Consider the following 26,179-nt stretch of genomic DNA (forward strand, 5'->3'; position numbering starts at 1 on the left):
CGGCATTCCAATATTACATCATCACCTTCATTCACGTACTTCGCTTTTGGTTTTCGAGAGAATGTAGGTAGTATACCTTCCAATATATCCGCAAGAGATGATTCTCTAAAAGAGCATTGTCACATTAATAATTATTAAGAACAAAAATATATGCATAGACTATCATATTATATGTATATTGTTATAATTTATATAACTACATGAAAATTATAATTATAAAAAGTTATACAAAATTTTTATATAATTTAATATAGCGTTGTTTTTTTGTTTGTTTTGTAATCTGTAATATGATATCAAAATAAGCTGTCCCATTAATTGTATATTAAAAAGATAATCGATAATCTTTATCAGAATAATTTGTTTGAAAGAAATTTAAGAAGTACATACCTCGAAAGACTTTTCCTCGACAAACCGGTAATATCAGATCCGTGATCTGACAGAGGAGCCTCGACGATAAGTTCAGTAGTGCTGGATGCAAATCCTGCAGCGTTTTTTGCAACGCATGTAAAAGTACCGGCATCTTCAGGAAATACTTCTCTAATTATCAAAGTAGCAACATTATCTTCATCATAATACATTTGAAAATCAATAGATGGTTTGATAATAGCTGTCTGACGAAACCAAGTTATTTGTGGTCTTGGTATGCCTTCTACTTGGCACTCGAATTGAACAGTGTAACCATCTAGCGTGTGGATTGGTTGCAATTTTTCAATAAACTTTGGTGCTGAGGCTTTTTCTCCTGGAGCTGGCTCTAAAAAATGTAACGTTTGATGTTAATATTTTAAAAGCCTTGCATAGTCCATAAATCTCATAAGTGCATATAATAAAAGTAGTTTGATCGATAAACTTCATTGCTGTTTTTCAATCAGTTTTGCAAATAAATACTTACTTTCAAAGATTGGCAATCTATCAATCTTTTCGTGCAATTTTCGTTGCAAGTAAACAGTATAATGCTCCTCGTCCAATAAATATTGCGCCGGTACCCAACCCTTTTCTTCAGTCAAATGTTTCTTTACAAACCACCAATCCTGATTGGTATGATCTATAAAAAGCAAATATCAAACAAAATTTCAAGAAATATATATGTATTAATTACAATTATAATGACCACAATATTAAAGATTAAAAAAAAAAATAGAATTAGGATTACCGATAATATAAATTTTTTCTCCTTCGACCAAGTTTATAGCTTCCTCCGTTTCAGCCACATAAGAACAAATTGAGAACATTGTATCACCGTCACGGACAACATATTCGACTTCGTCGACTAAAAATCATTAATTAGTTATTTAAAGTAAAACAATTAAAAAAGCAAGAAAAATTTTTTTTTCTATTTTATTGAATATACAGGGTGTTCCCGGGTTAAATGGCCAAACTTGAAATATGAATTTAGGACCTTAAAATAAGAAAAAATTTTCTTCTGGAAGTATGCTCGCAAACGCTTCGTTCAAGAGATTTTGACTTCTGAAGTTATGAACTATAGGAACGAATAATTTCGAAATAATCTAGGTTTATTCTATTTATTGCTGTACAATAATCAAAATTTAATAATTAAACGTTTTGTTCAAAATGATGGCCTCCAGCTCGGAGACAAGCATTGCACTTATCGATGACAGAATGAATGGTTGATTGACATTGTACATCTGTCATTTCTTCACACGCTTGCACTATCTTCCGTTTTAGTGATTAAATGTACGGAGCTTTGTTTACAGTGCAAACACAAGCCTGTCAATGACCTTCGATCTTCAAAACAAAAATAAAAAGGAACATTTCGAAATTATTCGTTCTTATAGTTCATAACTTCAGAAGTCAATATCTCTTGAACGAAGCGTTTGCGAGCATACTTCCAGCGGAAAATTTTTTCTTGTTTTAAGGACCTAAATTCATATTTCAAGTTTGGCCATTTAATCCGGGAACACCCTGTATATATTACTAAAAAAAGATATATATATATATGTAACAAACCTTCTTCGATTTCTTCCTTTTTAGTAATACTGAGAGAAGCTTCTTCTGCAATATTATATTTTAGATATCAAATAAATGTCGATATATAATGCGATTACTACAATCGAAATATAATAAGAAAGCGCATAAGCAAAATTTATCTACCCAGTCTGTGCTATTTTTTACATATGTATCTTTTTATACTAATTATTTAAATACAAATAGTTATAAATCTCGCATATTATATTACAAAATAAAATACAGCGACTACTACCGATATGCTTTTCATACGCGGTGGATTAGTCAGAGACTTAAGGACAAAAAAAAATTTTTTTTCTAAAAAAAAGTGAATCACAGAGTTGGGCAAAGGAGAGGACAGACCAAGTACGGGAGTATAGTATATATATTCATTGTCAAAAAGATTAAAATAACTAGAAAAGAATTTTAATTGTTATTTTAGCTGAAAGCATATTGCATGTTAATTCAATTTTATTCGCCAATGCATAAATGCTTGCAAAATACACAAATGCATCATCGAACCTTCTTCGTACGTGGAAACACGTCTCTTGCTCTTCAATTTCAGCGCCAAAGATTCAACATCTGTTTCCTCATATGAATATTTCCTATCACGTTTTAACTGTACTTTGACATCATTTTCTTCAATTTCTTCTACAGTATACGGTGTTTTTTGTTTCTTTTTCTTTCGTTTCAATGGTATACTCATTTCGTCAATGTCAAGCTCTTCGACGCTATATCCTTCTTTACTTTCCTCTTCTGATTCATCAATGATCTCTTCGATAACTGGCCCAGAATCATCTTCAATTTCTTGAATAATTTTTATTGTTTCTTCTCCAGTTTCCTCGGAATATGTAAGCGGACGTCTCTTTGGCTTTAAACGGACCTTACCGGACATGGAAATATCTTCTTCTTCATATGTATTTAATGATATTTTAAATTCTTGTTCCACATCTTCTTTTGTTTTTGTAGAACGTGGTCTAAACGTCACATTTTCAACTTCGGTAACTTCCTTGATATCCGGTCTAGGTTTTTTCTTCGGTCGTAATTTACGTAAAGTAACATCTTCATAAATTTCTTCAATTGGTTTCGGTGCTTTTTTTGGTGGTTTGCGTTTTAATGTAAATTCTTCAATTACTTCCTTAGGTTCTTCTATCTCTTCGAATTTTTGTATAGTTAATTCCTCCACAATCACTTCTTCACCTGTTAGCACTGGTTTCTTTTTCTTTAGTAATATATCCGTAGATGTGTCTGTAATGTCTTCTTGTTTTTGCTTTTCCTCTACGGGTTTAGCAATAGTCACTTCTGATATTTCTTCCGGTTCGGTAATCTTTTGTCTTGGCTTCGATTTAAAAGTAACTTCTTCAACAATGTCTTCCTTCTCCTTTTCTATAACAGATTTTTTAATTGTAACTTCGTCCGCGACTTCTTCCTTGAAAGATTTCTTTTTCGGTTTCTTTATTGCCACTTTCTCAGAAACTTCTTCCGGTTCTTCTTTCTTCGGAACGGGTTTCTTTATAGTTATTTCGGCAGCGGTTTCCTCTGTGATGAGTTTTTTCTTCGGTTTCTTTTTTAATGTAACTTCGTCTGTAATTTCTTCTACTTCTTTTTTTCTTTCCTCAACGACTGGTTTTTTAATTGTCACTTCAGCTGCAGCTTCCTCTTTGATAGGTTCCTTTTTAGGTTTCTTTATTGCCACTTTCTCAGAAACTTCTTCCGGTTCTTCTTCCTTCGGAACGGGTTTCTTGACAGTTATTTCGGCAGCGGTTTCCTCTGTGACGGATTTTTTCTTTGGCTTCTTTTTTAATGTGACTTCCTCTGTGATTACTTCTACCTCTTCTTTTCTCTCTTCAACGATTGGTTTTTTAATCGTCACTTCAGCTGCAGCTTCCTCTTTGATAGGTTCCTTTTTAGGTTTCTTTATTGCCACTTTCTCAGAAACTTCTTCCGGTACTTGTTCTTCTTCCTTCGGAACGGGTTTCTTTACAGTTATTACGGCAGCGGTTTCCTCTGTCACAGATTTTCTCTTTGGTTTCTTTTTTAATATGACTTCCTCTGTGATTACTTCTACCTCATCTTTTCTCTCTTCAACGACTGGTTTTTTAATCGTCACTTCAGCTGCAGCTTCCTCTTTGATAGGTTCCTTTTTAGGTTTCTTTATTGCCACTTTCTCAGAAACTTCTTCCGGTACTTGTTCTTCTTCCTTCGGAACGGGTTTCTTTACAGTTATTACGGCAGCGGTTTCCTCTGTCACAGATTTTCTCTTTGGTTTCTTTTTTAATATGACTTCCTCTGTGATTACTTCTACCTCATCTTTTCTCTCTTCAACGACTGGTTTTTTAATCGTCACTTCAGCTGCAGCTTCCTCTTTGATAGGTTCCTTTTTAGGTTTCTTTATTGCCACTTTCTCAGAAACTTCTTCCGGTACTTGTTCTTCTTCCTTCGGAACGGGTTTCTTTACAGTTATTACGGCAGCGGTTTCCTCTGTCACAGATTTTCTCTTTGGTTTCTTTTTTAATATGACTTCCTCTGTGATTACTTCTACCTCATCTTTTCTCTCTTCAACGACTGGTTTTTTAATCGTCACTTCAGCTGCAGCTTCCTCTTTGATAGGTTCCTTTTTAGGTTTCTTTGTAACTTCGGCGACTTCTTCCTTGAAAGATTTCTTTTTCGGTTTCTTTATTGCCACTTTCTCAGAAACTTCTTCCGGTACTTGTTCTTCTTCCTTCGGAACGGGTTTCTTTACAGTTATTACGGCAGCGGTTTCCTCTGTCACAGATTTTCTCTTTGGTTTCTTTTTTAATATGACTTCCTCTGTGATTACTTCTACCTCATCTTTTCTCTCTTCAACGACTGGTTTTTTAATCGTCACTTCAGCTGCAGCTTCCTCTTTGATAGGTTCCTTTTTAGGTTTCTTTATTGCCACTTTCTCTGAAACTTCTTCCGGTACTCGTTCTTCTTCCGTCGGAACGGGTTTCTTTACAGTTATTTCGGCAGCGGTTTCCTCTGTGACGGATTTTTTCTTTGGTTTCTTTTTTAATGTGACTTCCTCTGTGATTTCCTCTACCTCTTCTTTTCTCTTTTCAACGACTGGTTTTTTAATCGTCACTTCAGCTGCAGCTTCCTCTTTGATAGGTTCCTTTTTAGGTTTCTTTATTGCCACTTTCTCTGAAACTTCTTCCGGTACTCGTTCTTCTTCCGTCGGAACGGGTTTCTTTACAGTTATTTCGGCAGCGGTTTCCTCTGTAACGGATTTTTTCTTTGGTTTCTTTTTTAATGTGACTTCCTCTGTGATTTCTTCTACCTCTTCTTTTCTCTCTTCAACGACTGGTTTTTTAATCGTCACTTCATCCGCAATTTCCTCCTTGATAGGTTCTTTTTTAGGTTTCTGTATTGCCACTTTCTCAGAAACTTCTTCCGGTATTTGTTCTTCTTTTGAAACGGGTTTTTTTACAATTATTTCGGCAGCGATTTCCTCCGTGACTGGTTTTTTCTTCGGCTTCTTTTTTAATGTGACTTCCTCTGTGATTTCTTTTATTTCTTCTTTTCTTTTCTCATTGACTGGTTTTTTAATCGTTACTTCATCCGTAGTTTCCTCTTTGATAGGTACCTTTTTAGGTCTCTTTATTGCCACTTTTTCAGAAACTTCTTCCGGTACTTGTTCTTCTTCTTTCGGAACAGATTTCTTTACTGTTACTTCAGCAGCAGTTTCCTCTGTGATGGATTTTTTCTTTGGCTTCTTTTTTAATGTGATTTCTTCTGTGATCTCTTTTACCTCTTCTTTTTTGTCTTCAACGACTGGTTTTTTAATCGTTACTTCATCCGCAGTTTCCTCTTTTATAGGTTTCTTTATTGCCACTTTCTCAGAAACTTCTTCTGGTACTTGCTCTTCTTCTTTTGGAATAGGTTTCTTTACAGTAATTTTTGCAGCAGTTTCTTCTTTAACTGTCTTTTTCTTTGGTTTCTGTTTCAATATCACTTCTTTTGTATCTTCTTTGGGTATTGTTGGAATAACATCTTTTTCCTTAGTTGGATATTCTTCTGTACCCTCTTCTTTGGGTTTATCTTTTTTCCAGCCTTTCAGAGTTATTGTTTCAGGTTCATCTTCCGGTTTCTCTGAAGTTGGTATTCGGAATTTGACTTTGGGTTCTTCTTCGGGCTCTTGTGGCTTTGGTATTCCTTTTATTAGTGGAATTTGTTCAATATCCTGCTCAGGTTGCTTTTTCTTAGGTCTTTCATATGGTTTTGAAATAGGTTCAGGTTCTGGTTTTTTTGTTATTTCGATATCTTCAGGTATATATTTTTCAATTTCTGGTCTATCAAATTCTACTGGTTTAAATTCATCATAAGAGAGCGTTTCTTTAGGTTTTTCTTCTTTTTTCTGGTGCACATCTTCTACAGATTTTTTCTTTTTTAGTTTCTCTTTAGTTTCTATTAATTCTTCCGGTTTCTTTTCCAATGTTTTCTTTAGCTTAACTTCTTCTGGCACAATTTTAGGTTCTTGTTTTATTTCACCTTTTCCAACAATAAGTTTTTGCGGTTCTTCGGGTGTTTTTTCCGGCTTTTTAGGTGTTCGTTCGTAAATAGATTTATCGTCTATTTTTTCTAGTGGCACTTTCTTCAATTCTTCAAACTCTTTATCCAATTTTTCTAATTCAGTTAATTCTTTCTCTGGCATTTTTGGTTTTTTATATTTTTTCTTTAAAACCTGTAAAGCTTCTTCTGCATTTCTAGACAAAATACCATTTTGTATCATATTCTTTTCCATATATGTAATTTTTGGTATTTGTATTTCTGGCGGATAGTCACCAACAAATGTGATTCTGCTACGTAACATAATTTTAGGAAATATTGGTTCGCTAATTTCTTTTTTCTTAACAACTGTTACTTTTTTTAATTTAATTGTACCAAACTGAACTGTTTCTTGTGGTGGTTCAATATATTTTAATTTTGTAGGTTTGATTTCTTTTCTTTCAATCTTTTGCGGAACCAATTTTTGCATAGCTTCAGGTAATGTTTTCTTTTCTTTTTTCTTTTTTGTTGGTTCCCATTGAATTTTTTCAGGCATTGGTTCTAATACAGGCCTTTCATATTCGGGTTCTACCCAATCGTCTATATCATCTTTTTTTACAGGCTTCTTTTTCTTTTTCTTGATAACTTTCTTTTCTTTCAATTCCTCAGTGACTTCAGGTTCAATAGATTTTTCTTTCACAATGGGGACAATTTCTTCTTCTAATTTCTTGACTTCTTTTATTTCTACGGACTGCATTATCCTTACTTTTTCTAATTTTTCGTCAGGTTGTTTTTCTTTTGGAATATCTTTAATTTTAGATTCCGAAGTTATCTCTGCCATTGTAATATCTATTTTATTTATTTTTGTTTCTTCTTTCTTAGGTTTCACTGGTATTATTTCTTCCACTACTTTTTCGTTCTCTTTCTTGACTTCAACTATAGTAGATTTTGCTTTTTCCTTTTCAATTGTTTCTACCAGTGCAATACTTGGTTTTACTTTCTTTTCAGAGAATGTTTCTTCCGTAGCAAGTTCTTCAGGTATCGTTTCTGTCATCACTTCCGAAATGTCGATACTCTCCTGTAAAGCTACACTTTCTTTAGCTTTTTCCTTTTTAGGTTCTTTTAATTTTATTTTTTCTATTGATTCATCTGGGCGATCTTCTTTCATTTCCTTGGCTTTTTTCTTAATAAGGGGTGCTCTCTTTACGGGTACTTCTGTTAATTTTATATCTTGTTTTATCTCTTCTATGGACACAGCTTGTTCTTTTTGCGGTCTTTTATCTTCATCAAGTTTACTAGTTGTAATTTCAGAAATAATTTCGGTAGTCTCTATTTCTTCATTTGCAGTTATTATCTTTTCCGCTTCTTCCTTTATGGGTTTATCTGAAATAAATTCTTCAACAATTTCTTCTTTGACTTGTTGTTCATTTACATATATTGGTTTAATCTTTTTAGGGGCTTTTTGTATTGTAACTTCCTTTATCTCAATTTGTGACTCCACATCCTTAATTGGCACTGCCGTTTCTTCCGTCGGTTTTATCTTCTCGAGAAGTTCCTCAGTGGTTGTGCTTGAAATTGTTTCAGTTACTTTGAGTTCTTCTTTTGGTATAATAATCGATTGTATTTGTTCTTCTTTTGGTTTCTCACTTATTATTTCTTTAGTAATCTCGGCTGTTACTTCTTCCTGAATAGGAATTGTGCTCGTTTCTTTCATTGAAACTTTCTTCAAAATATCTTTTTCTTCTTCATTTTTGCATACTACAGCTTCTTTTAGTTTAGTTTTATCTTCTGTGATTTTGGAAATGGATGATTCAGTTAAGATCTGCGTTACTTCAATACTCTCTCGTGGAGATAATATAGTTCGAGCTTGTTCTTTCTTCGGTTTTTCTATAAGAATTTCTTCAACAATTTCTTCTGGCGCATTATCATCATAAGTTTCCGCCTTTTTCCTTTTAATAATTTTTTTTGTTGGCGTTTCAACTATTTCAATCATTTTTTCTTTTTCTATTATTTCAGTTTCCTCAGCTGGTTTCTGCACAATTTTCTCAATAATTTGTTTGTTGTGATCATCTACTGCCAATTTTTTCTTTTTAATAATTTTTGTTGTAGGTGTTTTAATAGTTTCTATTATTTCTTCCCCGATATCTATTTTTTCCTCTGGCATCTTAACAGCTGCTTCATGTACTTTTGGCTCGGTGACTAAAACTGTTTCCTGTCTATCTTCTATAATAGTTCTAGCTTTTTCTTTCTTTGGTTTGTCCATTACGATATCCTCTACAGCTTCTTCAAGAACATCTTCAGCTCCGGTCAAGTGCTTTTTCTTCTTAATTATTTTTTTAACTGGTTTTTTATCGATGTCGGTTACATGCTGCTGTTCTACCATAACAATTTTATCCTCCGGCTTTATGGTCAATTCCTCAATAATCTCAATTTGTTCATCTTTTTTCTTTGGTTGTTTCTTTGTTCTAATAATTTTGTGCGTCGGTGTTTCGACGGTTTTCTCTACCTCAACAATAGATATTTCCTCTTTTTCTTCTGGCACTTCTTTGATGCCTACTCTCATTATTTTCACCAATTCTTCCTCTTCTAGCAAAAGACGAGCCTTTTCTTTCTCTGCTGTTTCTGTCACTATTTCTTCTACAATTTCTTCTGGAATTTCACACTTTGTTTCTTGTGGCTGTAAAAGTATAATAATATAATATATATCATACTATACTAAAGTAAATTTATATTTTGGCTTACCTGATACATCAGTTTTCTCGGAACATCTGCAAAATAAAAAAATATATGAAATTTGACTAAACTTGTTCAAAAACAAATAATGTAAACACAATAATTATATATCTTAACATACAAAAAATTATGTTACTGTGTATGCTACAGTGTGTTAATGTACATCAACGTAAAAGATTACTAATTAATAATAGTTTTGTTATCCTGTATTTTATTATCAGCAAAAAATGTGTTCATATGTTCAGTATAAAAAATATATAATATTATCAAGACGTAGGGATTAAATATAACAATAAGCAAAAAAGCTTACCTTTCAGCATTATCTCATTATCTAAATGTTTAATCAAACTTTTATGTTTGAGTTTGTTGTGTATTTCCGGTGTAGTGTTTGCGTGAAGATGAATTGTGGTTCCTACCGCCTGATGTTTCTTTGGAGAATCCTCTGTAATAGTTGTCACACACACAGGAAACTGTTCTTTTTCTACGACATTAACTTCTTCTGTTACTTGCTGTTTTTGTCCCTTACGTTTGACAATTTTCTTTAGTTTCTTTCCTTCTACTACTTCCTCGATCACTGTAACTTGTTCTCTTATCTCTTCCACCTCACTAGGCTTGATAATTTCAGGCTGTGGCCGCGGCAACACGGTTTCTTCGACAATTTCCTCCTGAGGACCCTCCGTTATCGTTGTCACAGGAGACTGCCCCTTTTCTTCCACAGTAACTTCTTCCGTTATTTGCTGTTTCCGCCCTTTACGTTTTATAATTTTTTTCTTTGTAATTTTCTTTGGTCTTTTCCCTTCTACAACTTCCTCGGTTACTGTAACTTGTTCTCTTATGTGTTCCTCCTCAATAAGTTTGGCAAATTCATGCTGTAGAAGAGGCAACACGGTTTCTTCGACAATTTCCTCCAGAGGACCTTCCGTTATCGTTGTCACAGGGGATTGTCCCTTTTCTTCCACAGTAACTTCTTCCGGTACTTGCTGCTTTTGTCCTTTACGTTTGATAATTTTCTTCTTTGTAATTTTCTTTGGTCTCCCCCCATCTACAATTTCCTCGGTTACTGTAACTTGTTCTCTTATCTGTTCCTCCTCAATAAATTTGGCAACTTCATGCTGTAGAAGAGGCAACACGGTTTCTTCGACAATTTCCTCCAGAGGACCTTCCGTTATCGTTGTCACAGGAGATTGTTGGCAACTTCATGCTGTAGAAGAGGCAACACGGTTTCTTCGACAATTTCTTCCAGAGGACTTTCTGTTATCGTTGTCACAGGAGATTGTTGGCAACTTCATGCTGTAGAAGAGGCAACACGGTTTCTTCGACAATTTCTTCCAGAGGACTTTCTGTTATCGTTGTCACAGGAGATTGTTGGCAACTTCATGCTGTAGAAGAGGCAACACGGTTTCTTCGACAATTTCTTCCAGAGGACTTTCTGTTATCGTTGTCACAGGAGATTGTTGGCAACTTCATGCTGTAGAAGAGGCAACACGGTTTCTTCGACAATTTCCTCCAGAGGACCTTCCGTTATCGTTGTTACAGGAGCTTGTCCCTTTTCTTCCACAGTAACTTCTTCCGTTACTTGCTGCTTTTGTCCTTTACGTTTGATAATTTTCTTCTTTGTAATTTTATTTGGTCTCTTCCCTTCTACTATTTCCTCGGTTACTGTAACTTGTTCTCTTATCTTTTTCTCCTCAATAGGTTTGGCAAATTCATGCTGTGGTAGAGGCAATACGGTTCCTTCGACAATTTCCTCCAGAGGACCTTCCGTTATCGTTGTTACAGGAGCTTGTCCCTTTTCTTCCACAGTAACTTCTTCCGTTACTTGCTGCTTTTGTCCTTTACGTTTGATAATTTTCTTCTTTGTAATTTTCTTTGGTCTCTTCCCTTCTACTACTTCCTCGGTTACTGTAACTTGCTCTCTTATGTCTTCCTTCTCAATAGGTTTGGGAAATTCATGCTGTAGAAGAGGCAACACGGTTTCTTCGTCAATTTCCTCCAGAGGACCTTCCGTTATCGTTGTCACAGGAGATTGTCCCTTTTCTTCCACAGTACCTTCTTCCGTTACTTGCTGCTTTTGTCCTTTACGTTTGATAATTTTCTTCTTTGTAATTTTCTTTGGTCTCTTCCCTTCTACTACTTCCTCGGTTACTGTAACTTGCTCTCTTATGTCTTCCTTCTCAATAGGTTTGGGAAATTCATGCTGTAGAAGAGGCAACACGGTTTCTTCGTCAATTTCCTCCAGAGGACCTTCCGTTATCGTTGTCACAGGAGATTGTCCCTTTTCTTCCACAGTACCTTCTTCCGTTACTTGCTGCTTTTGTCCTTTACGTTTGATAATTTTCTTCTTTGTAATTTTCTTTGGTCTCTTCCCTTCTACTACTTCCTCGGTTACTGTAACTTGCTCTCTTATGTCTTCCTTCTCAATAGGTTTGGGAAATTCATGCTGTAGAAGAGGCAACACGGTTTCTTCGTCAATTTCCTCCAGAGGACCTTCCGTTATCGTTGTCACAGGAGATTGTCCCTTTTCTTCCACAGTACCTTCTTCCGTTACTTGCTGCTTTTGTCCTTTACGTTTGATAATTTTCTTCTTTGTAATTTTCTTTGGTCTCTTCCCTTCTACTACTTCCTCGGTTACTGTAACTTGCTCTCTTATGTCTTCCTTCTCAATAGGTTTGGGAAATTCATGCTGTAGAAGAGGCAACACGGTTTCTTCGTCAATTTCCTCCAGAGGACCTTCCGTTATCGTTGTCACAGGAGATTGTCCCTTTTCTTCCACAGTACCTTCTTCCGTTACTTGCTGCTTTTGTCCTTTACGTTTGATAATTTTCTTCTTTGTAATTTTCTTTGGTCTCTTCCCTTCTACTACTTCCTCGGTTACTGTAACTTGCTCTCTTATGTCTTCCTTCTCAATAGGTTTGGGAAATTCATGCTGTAGAAGAGGCAACACGGTTTCTTCGTCAATTTCCTCCAGAGGACCTTCCGTTATCGTTGTCACAGGAGATTGTCCCTTTTCTTCCACAGTACCTTCTTCCGTTACTTGCTGCTTTTGTCCTTTACGTTTGATAATTTTCTTCTTTGTAATTTTCTTTGGTCTCTTCCCTTCTACTACTTCCTCGGTTACTGTAACTTGCTCTCTTATGTCTTCCTTCTCAATAGGTTTGGGAAATTCATGCTGTAGAAGAGGCAACACGGTTTCTTCGTCAATTTCCTCCAGAGGACCTTCCGTTATCGTTGTCACAGGAGATTGTCCCTTTTCTTCCACAGTACCTTCTTCCGTTACTTGCTGCTTTTGTCCTTTACGTTTGATAATTTTCTTCTTTGTAATTTTCTTTGGTCTCTTCCCTTCTACTACTTCCTCGGTTACTGTAACTTGCTCTCTTATGTCTTCCTTCTCAATAGGTTTGGGAAATTCATGCTGTAGAAGAGGCAACACGGTTTCTTCGTCAATTTCCTCCAGAGGACCTTCCGTTATCGTTGTCACAGGAGATTGTCCCTTTTCTTCCACAGTACCTTCTTCCGTTACTTGCTGCTTTTGTCCTTTACGTTTGATAATTTTCTTCTTTGTAATTTTCTTTGGTCTCTTCCCTTCTACTACTTCCTCGGTTACTGTAACTTGCTCTCTTATGTCTTCCTTCTCAATAGGTTTGGGAAATTCATGCTGTAGAAGAGGCAACACGGTTTCTTCGTCAATTTCCTCCAGAGGACCTTCCGTTATCGTTGTCACAGGAGATTGTCCCTTTTCTTCCACAGTACCTTCTTCCGTTACTTGCTGCTTTTGTCCTTTACGTTTGATAATTTTCTTCTTTGTAATTTTCTTTGGTCTCTTCCCTTCTACTACTTCCTCGGTTACTGTAACTTGCTCTCTTATGTCTTCCTTCTCAATAGGTTTGGGAAATTCATGCTGTAGAAGAGGCAACACGGTTTCTTCGTCAATTTCCTCCAGAGGACCTTCCGTTATCGTTGTCACAGGAGATTGTCCCTTTTCTTCCACAGTACCTTCTTCCGTTACTTGCTGCTTTTGTCCTTTACGTTTGATAATTTTCTTCTTTGTAATTTTCTTTGGTCTCTTCCCTTCTACTACTTCCTCGGTTACTGTAACTTGCTCTCTTATGTCTTCCTTCTCAATAGGTTTGGGAAATTCATGCTGTAGAAGAGGCAACACGGTTTCTTCGTCAATTTCCTCCAGAGGACCTTCCGTTATCGTTGTCACAGGAGATTGTCCCTTTTCTTCCACAGTACCTTCTTCCGTTACTTGCTGCTTTTGTCCTTTACGTTTGATAATTTTCTTCTTTGTAATTTTCTTTGGTCTCTTCCCTTCTACTATTTCCTCGGTTACTGTAACTTGTTCTCGTATCTGTTCTTCCTCAATAGGTTTGGCAAATTCATGCTGTGGTAGAAGCAATACGGTTTCTTCGACAATTTCCTCCAGAGGACACTCTGTTATTGTTGTCACAGGAGATTGTCCCTTTTCTTCCACAGTAACTTCTTCCGTTACTTGCTGCTTTTGTCCTTTACGTTTGATAATTTTCTTCTTTGTAATTTTCTTTGGTTTTTTCCCCTCCACTACTTCCTCGGTCACAGTAATTTGTTCTCTTATCTCTTCCTCCTCACTAGGCTTAATAATTTCAGATTGTGGCAGCGGCAACACAGTATCTTCAAGAATTTCTTCCAAAGGACCCTCCGTTATCGTTGTTATAGGAGACTGCCCCTTTTCTTCCACAGTAACTTCTTCCATTATTTGCTGTTTCCGTCCTTTACGTTTTATAATTTTCTTCTTTGTAATTTTCTTTGGTTTCTTCCCCTCCACTACTTCCTCGGTCACTGTAACTTGTTCTCTTATCTCTTCCTCCTCAATAGGTTTAGCAAATTCATGCTGTGGAAGAGGCAACACAGTTTCTTCAAGAATTTCCTCCAGAGGATTCTCCGTTATTGTTGTCACAGGAGACTGCCCCTTTTCTTCCACAGTAACTTCTTCCGTTATTTGCTGCTTTTGTCCTTTACGTTTGATAATTTTCTTATTTGTAATTTTCTTTGGTCTCTTTCCTTCTACTACTTCCTCGGTTACTGTAACTTGTTCTCTTATCTCTTCCTCCTCAATAGGTTTTGCAAATTCATGCTGTAGAAGAGGCAACACGGCTTCTTCGGCAGTTTCCTCCAGAGGACCTTCCGTTATCGTTGTCACAGGAGATTGTCCTTTTTCTTCCACAGTAACTTCTTCCGTTACTTGCTGCTTTTGTCCTTTACGTTTGATAATTTTCTTCTTTGTAATTTTTTTTGGTTTCTTTTCCTCCACTACTTCCTCGGTCACAGTAACTTGTTCTCTTACCTCTTCCTCCTCAATAGGTTTGGCCAATTCATGCTGTGGAAGAGGCAACACGGTTTCTTCGACAATTTCCTCCAGAGGACCCTCTGTTATTGTTGTCACAGGAGATTGTCCCTTTTCTTCCACAGTAACTTCTTCCATTATTTGCTGTTTCCGTCCTTTACGTTTTATAATTTTCTTCTTTGTAATTTTCTTTGGTCTCTTCCCTTCTACTACTTCCTCGGTTACTGTAACTTGTTCTCTTACCTCTTCCTCCTCAATAGGTTTGGCCAATTCATGCTGTGGAAGAGGCAACACGGTTTCTTCGACAATTTCTTCCAGAGGACCTTCCGTTATCGTTGTCACAGGAGATTGTCCTTTTTCTTCCACAGTAACTTCTTCCGTTACTTGCTGCTTTTGTCCTTTACGTTTGATAATTTTCTTCTTTGTAATTTTTTTTGGTTTCTTTTCCTCCACTACTTCCTCGGTCACAGTAACTTGTTCTCTTACCTCTTCCTCCTCAATAGGTTTGGCCAATTCATGCTGTGGAAGAGGCAACACGGTTTCTTCACTAATTTCCTGTGAAAGACTTTCTGTAATTTTTGTTATAGGTGCTTGTTCTGTTTCTTTCTCTTGGTCTTTTATTACTATCTGATGCTTCCTTTTTGCTTGCGTTGGTTCTAATTGTTTTTGTGATATTTCTTCTAATTCTTCAATTTTTGTTGGGCTTATTTCTTCTATTCCATTCATTTCCGTTACTTCTTCAATATGCATAAACTGTTTTTTTGGTATCGATGGTATTTGCGATTTTATGTTTTCAAGTTCCTCTTCGATTACAACAACTTTTTCATCAGATTTAGTTTTTGGTTTCTTTTTCCTAATTGTCGTTTTCTTTGTTTTTACTGCTGCGGTTTCATTGTCTTTACTACCACGTCTAAATTTAGTAGTGTATTCCTCAGTTATTTCAGTGTCGGAGTCGGTCAATGGTTGTTGTGTTTTTTCGTGTTTTGTAATGTGTTGTGTAATTGTGATGTGATGTTGTTGGGCTGTTGCTGCAGTGATTTCTGAAATGTATACAGAACAATTGTGGCATGACTAAGCTGTTGTGTATTTAGTAAATCCGTTTGCGTTATTTGCATCAAAAAGTTTGACTAATACTCAGCGTATTAGTAATTTGAAATCAAACATCTTTGTAACTATTTAATATTATTCATCACTCGAATGTCGAGGATAGCTTACCTCGCTTCAAGCATGGTAGAATTAAACATGATACAGGAGTACACATTGTTTTTTATTTGAATGTAAATTTTGTATGTGGTTCAATTTTATTGTAAATATCGATTATGTTTGACTTTGTGTCTAATTGCGTGCTGCACTTACCTGAGACAGTTTTTATCATATTGCGTAGTTGATTGTAAATTTATTAACCTAATTTTAAGTAATTATCAAAGATCGATAATTCTATTAAAATTGTTTTTTAGAATGTTAATGAATCTAATCTAATCTGTCAGATTTGTTTGATTTGTCAAGTTTTACCGATTATGGTCATCGTGTCGCATCGAGTCGAGTTTCTTTAAACGTCGCGTCTCATTTGTGTTAAAAATAATCATGTTATCTTTAGAAGAACAATACTCACCCTCAATTTTTTCCAAGTAGTCAGCTTCGATAGATGTGCTCGCTAACTTTGCTAGTGGTATTACGGGCTCGGGCAGATTTGATTCAATTTCAGCAGCGTGTTGTAATTCGGTAACAATCACACTTTGTTTCTCGTCTTTTATTCCGTGAGCTAGTTTACTTTCTGGTTTCGTGATAATAAATTCAGATACTACGTTTTCCGGAAGAATTTCGGTTTTTAGAGCAACCTTTCGCTCAATTATATCAGCTTGTGCGCTTGCTTCTTTGGCCATACCTTTTACGATTTCTTTTGATTCTTTCTCTGTAGCGGTTACTTGAATAACTTCGACACCTTCAGAAACGCGGAATGAAATTTTGGCCGTTGCGCTTGATGCCTCTTTGTCGAGGATGAGCGATTGTTCACTTTCGTGAGGAACTGATTCCATCTGTTGTATACTCTCAAACGGTATTTGTCCTGGTATTATTTTCTTTACTTCCGGCTTAATGAACTGTTTTATATCTTCTGTTGTTGATGATGCAATTACTTGAGACTTCTCAGCAACGCGCATACTTAGCATGCTTTGCTCGGCTATCTGTTTAGCTGGTTCCTCCAAATCCCTCATAACTTCCTTTGTTTCCTTTTCTGTTGCGGTTATTTGAGTAACTTCAACAGCTTCGGAAACGCAAAATGAAACTCCAGCCATTGTACTTGATGCTTCTTTGTCGAAGACAAACGAGCGTTCGCTTTCATGAGGAATCGGCTCCATTTGTTGTATACTTTCAAACGGTATTTGTTCTGGTGTTATTTTTTTCATCTCAGGTTTAGCAGACTTCATTATCTCTTCCGTTGTTGATGATGTAATCACTTGAGATTTTTCGGCAACGCGCATACTCAGCATGCTCGGTTCGGCTACCTGTTCAGTTAATTCTGCTATACCTTTTACGACATCCTTTGCTTCCTTTTCCGTCGCGGTTACTTGAATAACTTCGACACTTTCAGAAACGCGGAATGAAACTTCAGCCGTTGTACTTGGAGCATCTTTATCGAGAACAAGCAATCGTTCACTTTCATGAGGAATCGACTCTATTTGTTGTATACTCTCAAACGGTATTTGTTCCGGCGTTATTTTCTTCATCTCAGGTTTAGCAGATTCTATTATTTCCTCCGTTATTGACGATGTAACTACTTGGGACTTTTCGGCAACGCGCATTCCCAGCATGCTCGGTTCAGCTATCTGTTTAGTTAATTCCAGATTTTTTATCTCTTTTGTTTCCTTTTCTGTTGCAGTTACTTGGATAACTTCAACACCTTCGGAAACACGAAATGAAATTTCAGCAGTTGTAGTTGGTGCTTCTTTGTCAAGAATAAGCGATCGTTCACTTTCATGAAGAATCGATTCCATCTGTTGTATGCTTTCAAACGGTATATGTTCCGGTGTTATTTTCTTTGTTTCTGGTTTAGCAGACTTCATTATCTCTTCCGTTGTTGACGATGCAACTACTTGAGATTTTTCGGCAACGCGCATACTTAGCATGCTCTGCTCAGCTATTTGTTTGATAGGTTCTTCCGGAGTTAATAGTCCTTTCTCTGTTTCACTGTAAGCCACTTCAGAGATTGATAATGGCATCAATTCTTCTAAATTTGGTTTACCTCTATGTTCCTCAGGAATTTCTGATTTTGCAAGTTCTTCGACATTGCTCACTGTTAAAATTTCTGAAGTTTCTGCGACTTCTATACTAGATACTTTTGGCAGAGCTGTACGTTCTTTTGGAGTCTCTTGGTTTGGCAATTCTTGTTCTGTTTCCGTAGAAATTACTTCGGACACAGTAATAAAACTCATCTCTTCGACATTTGGTTTTCCTTTTTGGCTATCTTTTTTCTTTACTTCGGGTATTTGTTCAACGCTCGCGGCAGTTACAATTTCGATTTTCTGAGCTATCTCCCTTCCTGAGAGACACGGTGCGGCTTTTTTCTCATCTAACTTTTCCGGGCTCGGCAATTGCGCCTCTGTTTCGGTAGATATTACTTGAGAAACCATTAGTGATGATAATTCGTCCAAGTGTGGTTTACCTTTTTGTTCTTCTGGACTTTTGGGTCTCGAAAATTCTTCAACATTCGTAACAGTGAGCACTTGAGAAGTTTCAGCAATTTCTCTGCCGGACATCATAGGCAGTGCCGTGAATACAGTAGGTGCGTCAGAACTCTGAAAAATTCTTTCAGTTTCATGAGATAATATCTGAGATACAGTCAATGAAGATAATTCTTCTACTTTAAACTCTCCTTTACGCTCATCGGGTGTTACTTGTTTTAAAAGTTCTTCTGCGCTCATCATCGTTAAAATTTGACTTGTTTCGGCTGCATCTCTACCAAATAAATTGGCTTGCGCAATCTTTTCTGTGGGCACTTCCGGACTAGGCAACAAAGCTTCCACTTCATTAGGAACAGTTTGCATTATATTCAAGGATAATAATTCCTCGAGATTCGGTTTTCCCTTTTGTATTTCGGGCTTCCGAATTTCAACAAATTCATCTACATTTGACACAGTTGTTACTTCCGTGGTCTCGGCTACATCTCGACCACACAGACTTGTTTGCGCCGTTCTCTCGGTTGGTATTACGGGACTAGCAAGGATATTTTCAGTTTCCTGTGATTCTATTTGTGAAACTGTTAAGGACGTAAGTTCTTCAATACTAGGCTTACCTCGCTGTTTTTCAATTTCTTTTTTAGAGACAAATTCTTCGGTGCTGGCCATTGTCATGACCAATGTAGTTTCTGCGATATCTCTACCAATCAAATTTGGTCGAGCTGTTTTCTCCACAGGAAGCTCAGCGCTAACTAACGTTTCTTCCATTTCGTTAGAAATTACTTGTGAAATAGTCAGCGAAGTTAATTTATCCACTTGTCGTTTGCCTTTCTGCTTTTCTGGTGTTTCTATAGCGAGGTCGTCAGTCTCAGACAACGCTGTTATCTGACTTGTTTCGGCGATTTCTCTACCAGAAACACTAAAATCAGCCTTACAATCTTTTGGAGTAGCCTTGCTAATTAGAACGTCTTCAACTTCATTGGAAATGATTTCAGAGACAGTCACGGATAATAATTCTTCAAGTTCTGGTTTACCTTTTTCTTCATTTAATTTAGCAGCTTTTGCAAGATCTTCGGTCGTGCTTGCTGTAATTATTTGAAAAGTTTCCGCAGCTTCTCTACCAGTTAAGTTTGGTTGCGCCTGTCGTTGTTTTGGTGCGACAGTTTCAGGTAAAACATCTTCGATTTCATTAGAAGCTATTTCAGTAATTACAACTGTAGTAAGGCTTTCGAATTGCGGCTTTCCCTTCTGTTCCTCGGGTTTAAGCTTGCTCTTAAATATGTCTTCTTTTTCGACTGGCATTGTTTCAGACCTCACTACTGTTTCCATCGTAGTTTGAATCATGGTTGCTTGAGAAGAAAGTGGTTTCTTTTCGCAAAGCTCTCGAGTACTTTGTATACTCTGCACGAAAGAACCTTCGATAGTTTGGAATAGATCGATGTCAGGTGTAGCTTTGACTTCATTTCGTTTTGAAATGACATCTAACGTTTCTTCCTTATCCTCAGTAATTGTTTCTGAAACTTGCAATGATTTTACCTCCGATATATCAATGCTCGCTTTTTGCGTCGCAGGTTTGAAAAGGTTTTCGAAGGTCTTCTCACTTTCTTCGACAAGATTTTCGTTGACAATGATGCTTTCAAATGTGTCTTGGGTCGGCGCAGCCACTTGAGGTGCTAAAATACGATCAGAAATTTGTTCAGGTACATCAACTCGTGATTCCACCGTCACAGTTTCTATGGTATCGCATTCAGTGACGATAGTGCGGACAGCTGTTTGCGACATTTCGTGTCTCTTCTTCTCCAATGATGCTTCAACTTCGCCGGATGTTACTTCCGTAATAAATACGCCATGATCCTCTTCAAATGTTGGCACAGCTGTGCTTGATATTGTCTTCGGATATTTATCAAAGATACCTTCACTTTCGGCACTTGGAACTTCTTCAATGACGATAGGCTGCAATGTATCTTGCTGTGGGTGAGCTTCCACTAAAATCTTCTCGAAAGGTTTAACCAAACCTGTATTTTGCTCGATAAAGACTTGAGTTTTTTGAGCAATATCCATACCAAGCTTTGTTAATTTTACCTTAGCTGTACTCTCTTCATATTTCGGAATTTTCATTGTGCCTTCTTTGTCTTGCGTTACGACATGAGCCACGGTAATACTTTTTCCTTCTACAAAGCTAATGTCGGCACTACGTTTGTCAGGTTTGAATTTGTCGATAAATATTGTACCCTGTTCCTGAGAAACCGTTTCGCTAATATCAATACTTTCTAAGGTAGATTGCGTTTGATGTGCCTCATATGTAATCGGTTTTAATGCTGCGGGCAGTTCTCCGAGTCCTTCGCGTAAACTAATTTCTATTCGTTCGGCTACTTCTTTGCCTTCCATCAAAAGATTTGCTGCCTCTTGATGTAATTTTTTCGTGGTAAATTCTGCTTCGACATCTTGGGTAATAGCAGATTCCGTAACAGCGACAAATCTATTTTCATCTAAAATGACATGCGCGCTCGTTTTTGTCAATGGTATTTCCTGAATCTTGTCCACTTCTCTTTCCATAGGGACTTGTTCGATCAACTGCACCGTCTCGAAAGGTTTCTGTCCGATTTGTGCGGTTGCTCTTGTTGGTGCTGCAATCTCGCTCATTTCGCCTGTACTCAAATTAAGAATTATTTCAGACCTCTCGGCGACCTCATGGCCAGGAATAATAATCGACAGCGCCGAACGAGATCTATCTTCTTTTATCGTTTCAAGGGGAGTTTCTTTGTCAGCCATTTTAATTTCTGTGACGGAAGTAACGCGCTTGCCTTCCTCCACAGACCATTCTACTTTGTGTGATTCCGGTACGAATTTTCCTTCGAAAGATATTTCTTGATCTTGAATCATACCTTCGGTCACTAAGAGACTTTGGCATACTTCTCGTGTAGACGAGATCATCTTAACATCTGGTTTTTTTATCGTAACTTCTCCTACAGAATGTTCGATATCTATCGCGATTGTTTCAGCTATACCGTGGGTGGCATCAATTCCGAACGAAGCCGCGTGTTTACGCGGTTGCTCCTCGACGACATATGGCGATTCTTTGTCCGCAGTTGTTACATGCGCTATACACACGATCGCCTTACCTTCTTCCATGTCAATATTCACAGTTTTATTTTTTGGTATTAACGCCGGCACAAATTGCTCCTCTCCCTCTTGAACAACAGGCTGCGATTCCACTAGTGGATTAAAAACTATGTGATCTGGAATTGCAACAGCAGCTAACGGTATTTCACTGATAGCAAACTCGCCAGTACTAAAATCAGGGACTTGCATCGTCGTTTCGGCGACGCCATAAGTTTCGATTAGTGTTTTCTCTGCTGTTTTTGGTTTCGGTGTTTCCTTTGGTTTATATTCCATTTCTTTGTCTTCCAAGATTACTGAAGATACTTGTACACTTTGTTCTAATACCATGGAAAAGTCAGCTTGAGCCATTGATGGTACTTTATCTTTACCGAGTACAGCCTCCGCTTCTGTTAGTTGCGTTTCTGTTTGTACCACTGCCTCTAACGGGATACTCGAGAATGCGGCTAAAACAGAAGTTGGTTTCGTGTCTGTCAATTCTCCCATGCTAGAATCTGGAGTAACTTCGCTTTTCTCGGCGATTATGCGTCCAGTAAATTGAACGTCCGCTCTTTTTTCTGCAGGCCTTTCGGGAATTCGAAAAATATCTTCCTTTTCGGCTAGAGTTTCGGTAGACATAGTGGCGCTGATAATTTCATTGACAGATATTTGGGCCGTACCCATTTTGAAAGGTTTATCCTTGAACTCTATCTCGGTTTCCGTTGCAACAGTTTCGCTTTGAACGATACTCTCGAACGGCAAACGTTCTACTTTTGCTGCTGCGCTCGCTGGTACTTTCACATCGAGATTCCCTAGATAAGTGGCTGATGTAACTTCTGTGAGTTCGGCGATTTTATGAGCATCGAAGCTTGTAGTGGCTTTTTCGCCAGGAATATCTAGTTTCTTCAAGTATTCTTGCTCTTTGTCAGATGCAATTGTTTCAATCACCATTACGCTCGTTTCTTCCCCGAACGACACGTCGACTTTCTTTTTATCTGGCTTCACAAAATCAAGCATCGGCTGTTCCGAATCTCCGACTGATGTTTCGGACGCAACAATGCTACGATGAGTGATGTGCTCGGTCGTAGCCATTGCGGAGATTGTCTCTTCGTGTTTCAATTCGCTGATGTTATCAGTCGCGGTTACCTCGGCAGCTTGCGCCACTGTATGAGCGGGAATATCGAATATAGCAGATTTAGATTCCGGTTTTTCTATTTCTGTGAGCACGCTCTCCTTGTCTTCCGCTGTAATAGATGAAACAACGACACTTTCGCCCATTATAAATTCAAGATTAGCTATTTTCTCTGGTGCTGGCACATAAGGAAGAGGTTTTTCGGTTTCTCTCGTTTGTATTTCTTCAGCGATAGCTGTCTCGAATGATAATAATGTCGTTTTAGGATGCACTTCCTGGGCAGACACGGTAGACAGCTCGGTTGGAGCAACGTCGCTAATAATCTCGTATTTTGAGGCTATTTTTTGCGTTACCACATCGAGTGTAGCTTCAGCGGTCTTTGGAGCCGGTTTTTCACCAAGCACATCTTCTTTGTCTTCAGGATGCGTAATTGCAATCGTCAGACTTTCTCTTTCTTGGAAAGTAATGCCGATCTTTTTGGCATCGGGTTTCATGTCCGCTGTTAAAGGAGATTCTTTTTCGGATACCGATACTTCCATCTGTTGTACAACATCCAGTCCACTCTGCAACTGATTGGCGCTCTCTTGGTTCGGTTTTTCCTCCTTCAAAGCGCTTATATTACTCGCAAGTATCATCTCCTGCGTCTGGGCTATCTCATGACCCCCGGTTATGTCTAATACAACCTTCCGTTTATCTGGTAACTTCTCCACTGACAATTCTTCCTCTTTTAATATGGTTGTTACCTCAGTAACGGTCAATTTTTCGGATTGGCTGCATACTTCGACCGCGGCGTTCTGTTTAATAGGGCGCATATCTTCCTCCCTGATTCGTTCCGCTTCACCAACATTTGTCTCGGTCACTATTAATTCTTCCAGAGTCTCTTGCTGTAATGTCGCTTTGCTCGATTTCGGTAGATCGCTCTTTATTTTTCCGGCACTCTGTTCTACTAAGATTTCTGCTTTTGATGCAACAGCATGACCAATTATGGACGATTCGATTGTATGAGTCTCCGGTCCAACATCTGGCGTATAGATATTCTCGAGATCATGCGGAATTATTTCGAGAACACTAGCGCCAGGTCTTGTCTCCGTGAGTTCGATATTCGCTATCTTTCCTTCGGGCTTTGTGTCTGCTTTATAAATTTCTTCCTTCTCCGCAGTTTCTTGTACAGTAACGCTGACAGTTTCTATAGGAATGTGAGATGTGTATGCTTTTCCGCACACAGGTTTGTCTTCCGCTAGATATTCTTCGGTCGGCGACTCTGTTCTCACTTGTTCACATATTGGAGCCACTTGCGTTGTATATTCAGTACTCGCAAACGCACCTTTAACACTGGCTGTTTCAACATATTCGGTTTCCTTCTCGCTCGCAACGATCATGGTAGTATGTAAGCCTTCGATCTGATCCATTGAAACTACGGCGGTTCTAGTATCGGGATTCTTATCTTCTTCCGCCGGAGCTACATCTTCTGCCGTAACGGTTTCGTCAACAATTGTTTCCTGCAGACTGACCGCTTCGATTTTAGCCGTGGCGATCGATAACGCTTCTTTCGTTACTTCACCTAAATTACTCTCTGGTTGAGTTTCCTGAACTTCGAGTGAGATCATTGGATGAGTAGGTACTGTTTTGCCGCGATGCGATTCAGGCATCTCAAAGATTTTCAATTCGGTCTCTTTCTCTATAGAAGTAGTTTGCGATATCTCGATACCCCTGATCGCATCGTATACCGTGTTGACCGTATGAGTTTCCGGTTGAGCATCCTCGTCCATAGTAGCCTCTCGATCGTGAGCGAGCGTTTCGAATACAGTTTTCGCTTCCGTCAATTGAATAGATATAACACCGCTCTCCGAGATATATTTGAGCGTATCTTTTAGATCTGCGGGATAATCTGCAGTTTGAACTTGAGATATCAAAATGTGTTCCTCCGGTCTAACCGACGTTTCCGCCAATGCTTCGAATGGTTTTTGATCGGCACTGTAGAATCCTGCAGATTCTTGAACAATTGTGTCTGTTATAGAACCAATTTCCAATGGCGATATCGATGTAATAGCCAATTTAGTAGCGGGCTTGTCCTCGGAATGATAGTCTCGTTCCTTTTCAGAAGTCAATGTCTCCGCTGTCACAGCCGATATAATTTCAACGATGTTGAAATCCGCCGTGACCTGTTTACTCTCTTCGATCATTAAATCGTCTTCTTTTTGTTGCGCATTGATTGTTGAAATCGTAACACCTTCCAAAAGAATGACGTTTGGCATAGCTTCGAAAGAATCTACCTTACGATCGGGAACGTATTCGCCTTCACGCTCCTGTACGAGATCGTGATGAATAACAGCAGTTTCGTTCCCGTATGAGATTCCGATCTGAACAGTTTGGCTCGGCGGTAATCTACCTGGAATGTACGTTCCTTCCTTTTCGGGCGCGTTCATCTCTTCAGTGACGCGTTGCTTCTGCGAGATCACCGTTTCGGTAGCGATTTCAGTGGGCACTATCAACTCCGGATAATATTTTCCTGGTTTATCTTCGGGACGAATTTCTTCTACTAGTATCGGTTCCATCGCGTTAATATTAATTCGTGGTTTTGTAAGCATCATTTTCTCAGGTTCCAACTTCTCTTCAATCAAACCTTCCTGTATTTCATAAACCGAGAGTTCTATCTGTGGTAAAATGGTATCCTCTGCCTTAACACCTAAGGGCGTCACGAAATCTTCAGTTGGTATTTCACTTTGGTTGATTATGGTCTCGCTGATAGTTGTAGCTTCCTGCACGGTAAATTGTACATCTGCCTTTCTACTCGTTTCCGATTGGGCCAAAGTTAAATTCGATACATCGTCGTCGTGGGTTAATGTTTCACTGACGAGAAGACTTTCTTTCGTTATTATAGAAGGCGTAGCTTCGTAAGAAACGGCTTTAAAAGTGCCCGAAAATTCCTTGGTAGATATCTGTGCAGTAGTTTCTGTGATAGAATATGGTTCAATCGACGAGATTAATATCGACGCTTTACGTTCGGCGGGCTTGATGCTCATTACTTCATCAATCTCTCTTTCGTGTACCGACGTTGTCTGTTCTGTTAACGCAATAACAGTGTCTAAAGTATATTTTGCTTTTTCCGACTCGGGTTTACCAGGTGCTTGCTCGATTGTACGATCTAAAGGTATTATTTGATTACGTTGACTAGACACATTCAAAGCAATAGATGGCACTGATTTATTCTTTATTACTTCAAATTCTTCTACCTCTTCCAGTTGTATCTCGTCTTTATCAATGTCTGATCTCTTTGGCATTAATGTTTTTCTAACTTTTTTAATCATTTCTTCCTCCTCTTCTACGTCTATCTGCTTTTCTATGTCTTGCTTTTGCTTACGAATCAATCTGCCCTTTGTATCCCGTTCAAGTTCAATAATCTCTTCCTCGATTTCTTCCGTTTCCTTTTTTCTTTCCTTTTCAATCTCCTCGATCCCCTCAAATTTTACAATTTGAACCCCCTCTTCCCTATCTTGTGTTGTTTCTTCGATCTGATCTCTTGGTTTCCTATCTTTGCGTTTGCGCAGTGTTGTGTGTGCCTGCCGTGTGTCCTCGTATTCTGTGGAAAGTATGTGAGAATTTTGTGTCAGACGTGAGTGTTGCGTGATGTTTTTCGATTCTTGCTTGTCCTTTCTCTCTCTCTCTCTCTCTCTCTCTCTCTCTTTGAATCTCACATACTTCATGCTATGGTTAAAGAGCGCGTGTTTGACATACGATATGAACAAG

General features: G+C 38.0%; 1 protein-coding gene across 1 annotated transcript in view; it reads right to left on the reverse strand.

The window, feature by feature from the left end:
* Nucleotides 1–26,179, reverse strand: part of LOC115244162 (titin-like) — a 90,151-nt gene that overhangs the window by 13,457 nt on the left and 50,515 nt on the right. Inside the window, 10 exon segments of the mRNA XM_029821593.1 lie at nt 2–105; nt 388–751; nt 890–1,042; nt 1,151–1,267; nt 1,966–2,010; nt 2,485–9,148; nt 9,214–9,239; nt 9,515–10,363; nt 10,720–15,567; nt 16,140–26,012. Of these exon segments, the coding sequence (XP_029677453.1) occupies nt 2–105; nt 388–751; nt 890–1,042; nt 1,151–1,267; nt 1,966–2,010; nt 2,485–9,148; nt 9,214–9,239; nt 9,515–10,363; nt 10,720–15,567; nt 16,140–26,012 (23,043 nt within the window).

The sequence above is a fragment of the Formica exsecta genome, unplaced genomic scaffold (assembly GCF_003651465.1).
Source record: "Formica exsecta isolate Colony F162 unplaced genomic scaffold, ASM365146v1 scaffold80, whole genome shotgun sequence".
Classification (NCBI taxonomy): Eukaryota; Metazoa; Arthropoda; class Insecta; order Hymenoptera; family Formicidae; genus Formica; species Formica exsecta.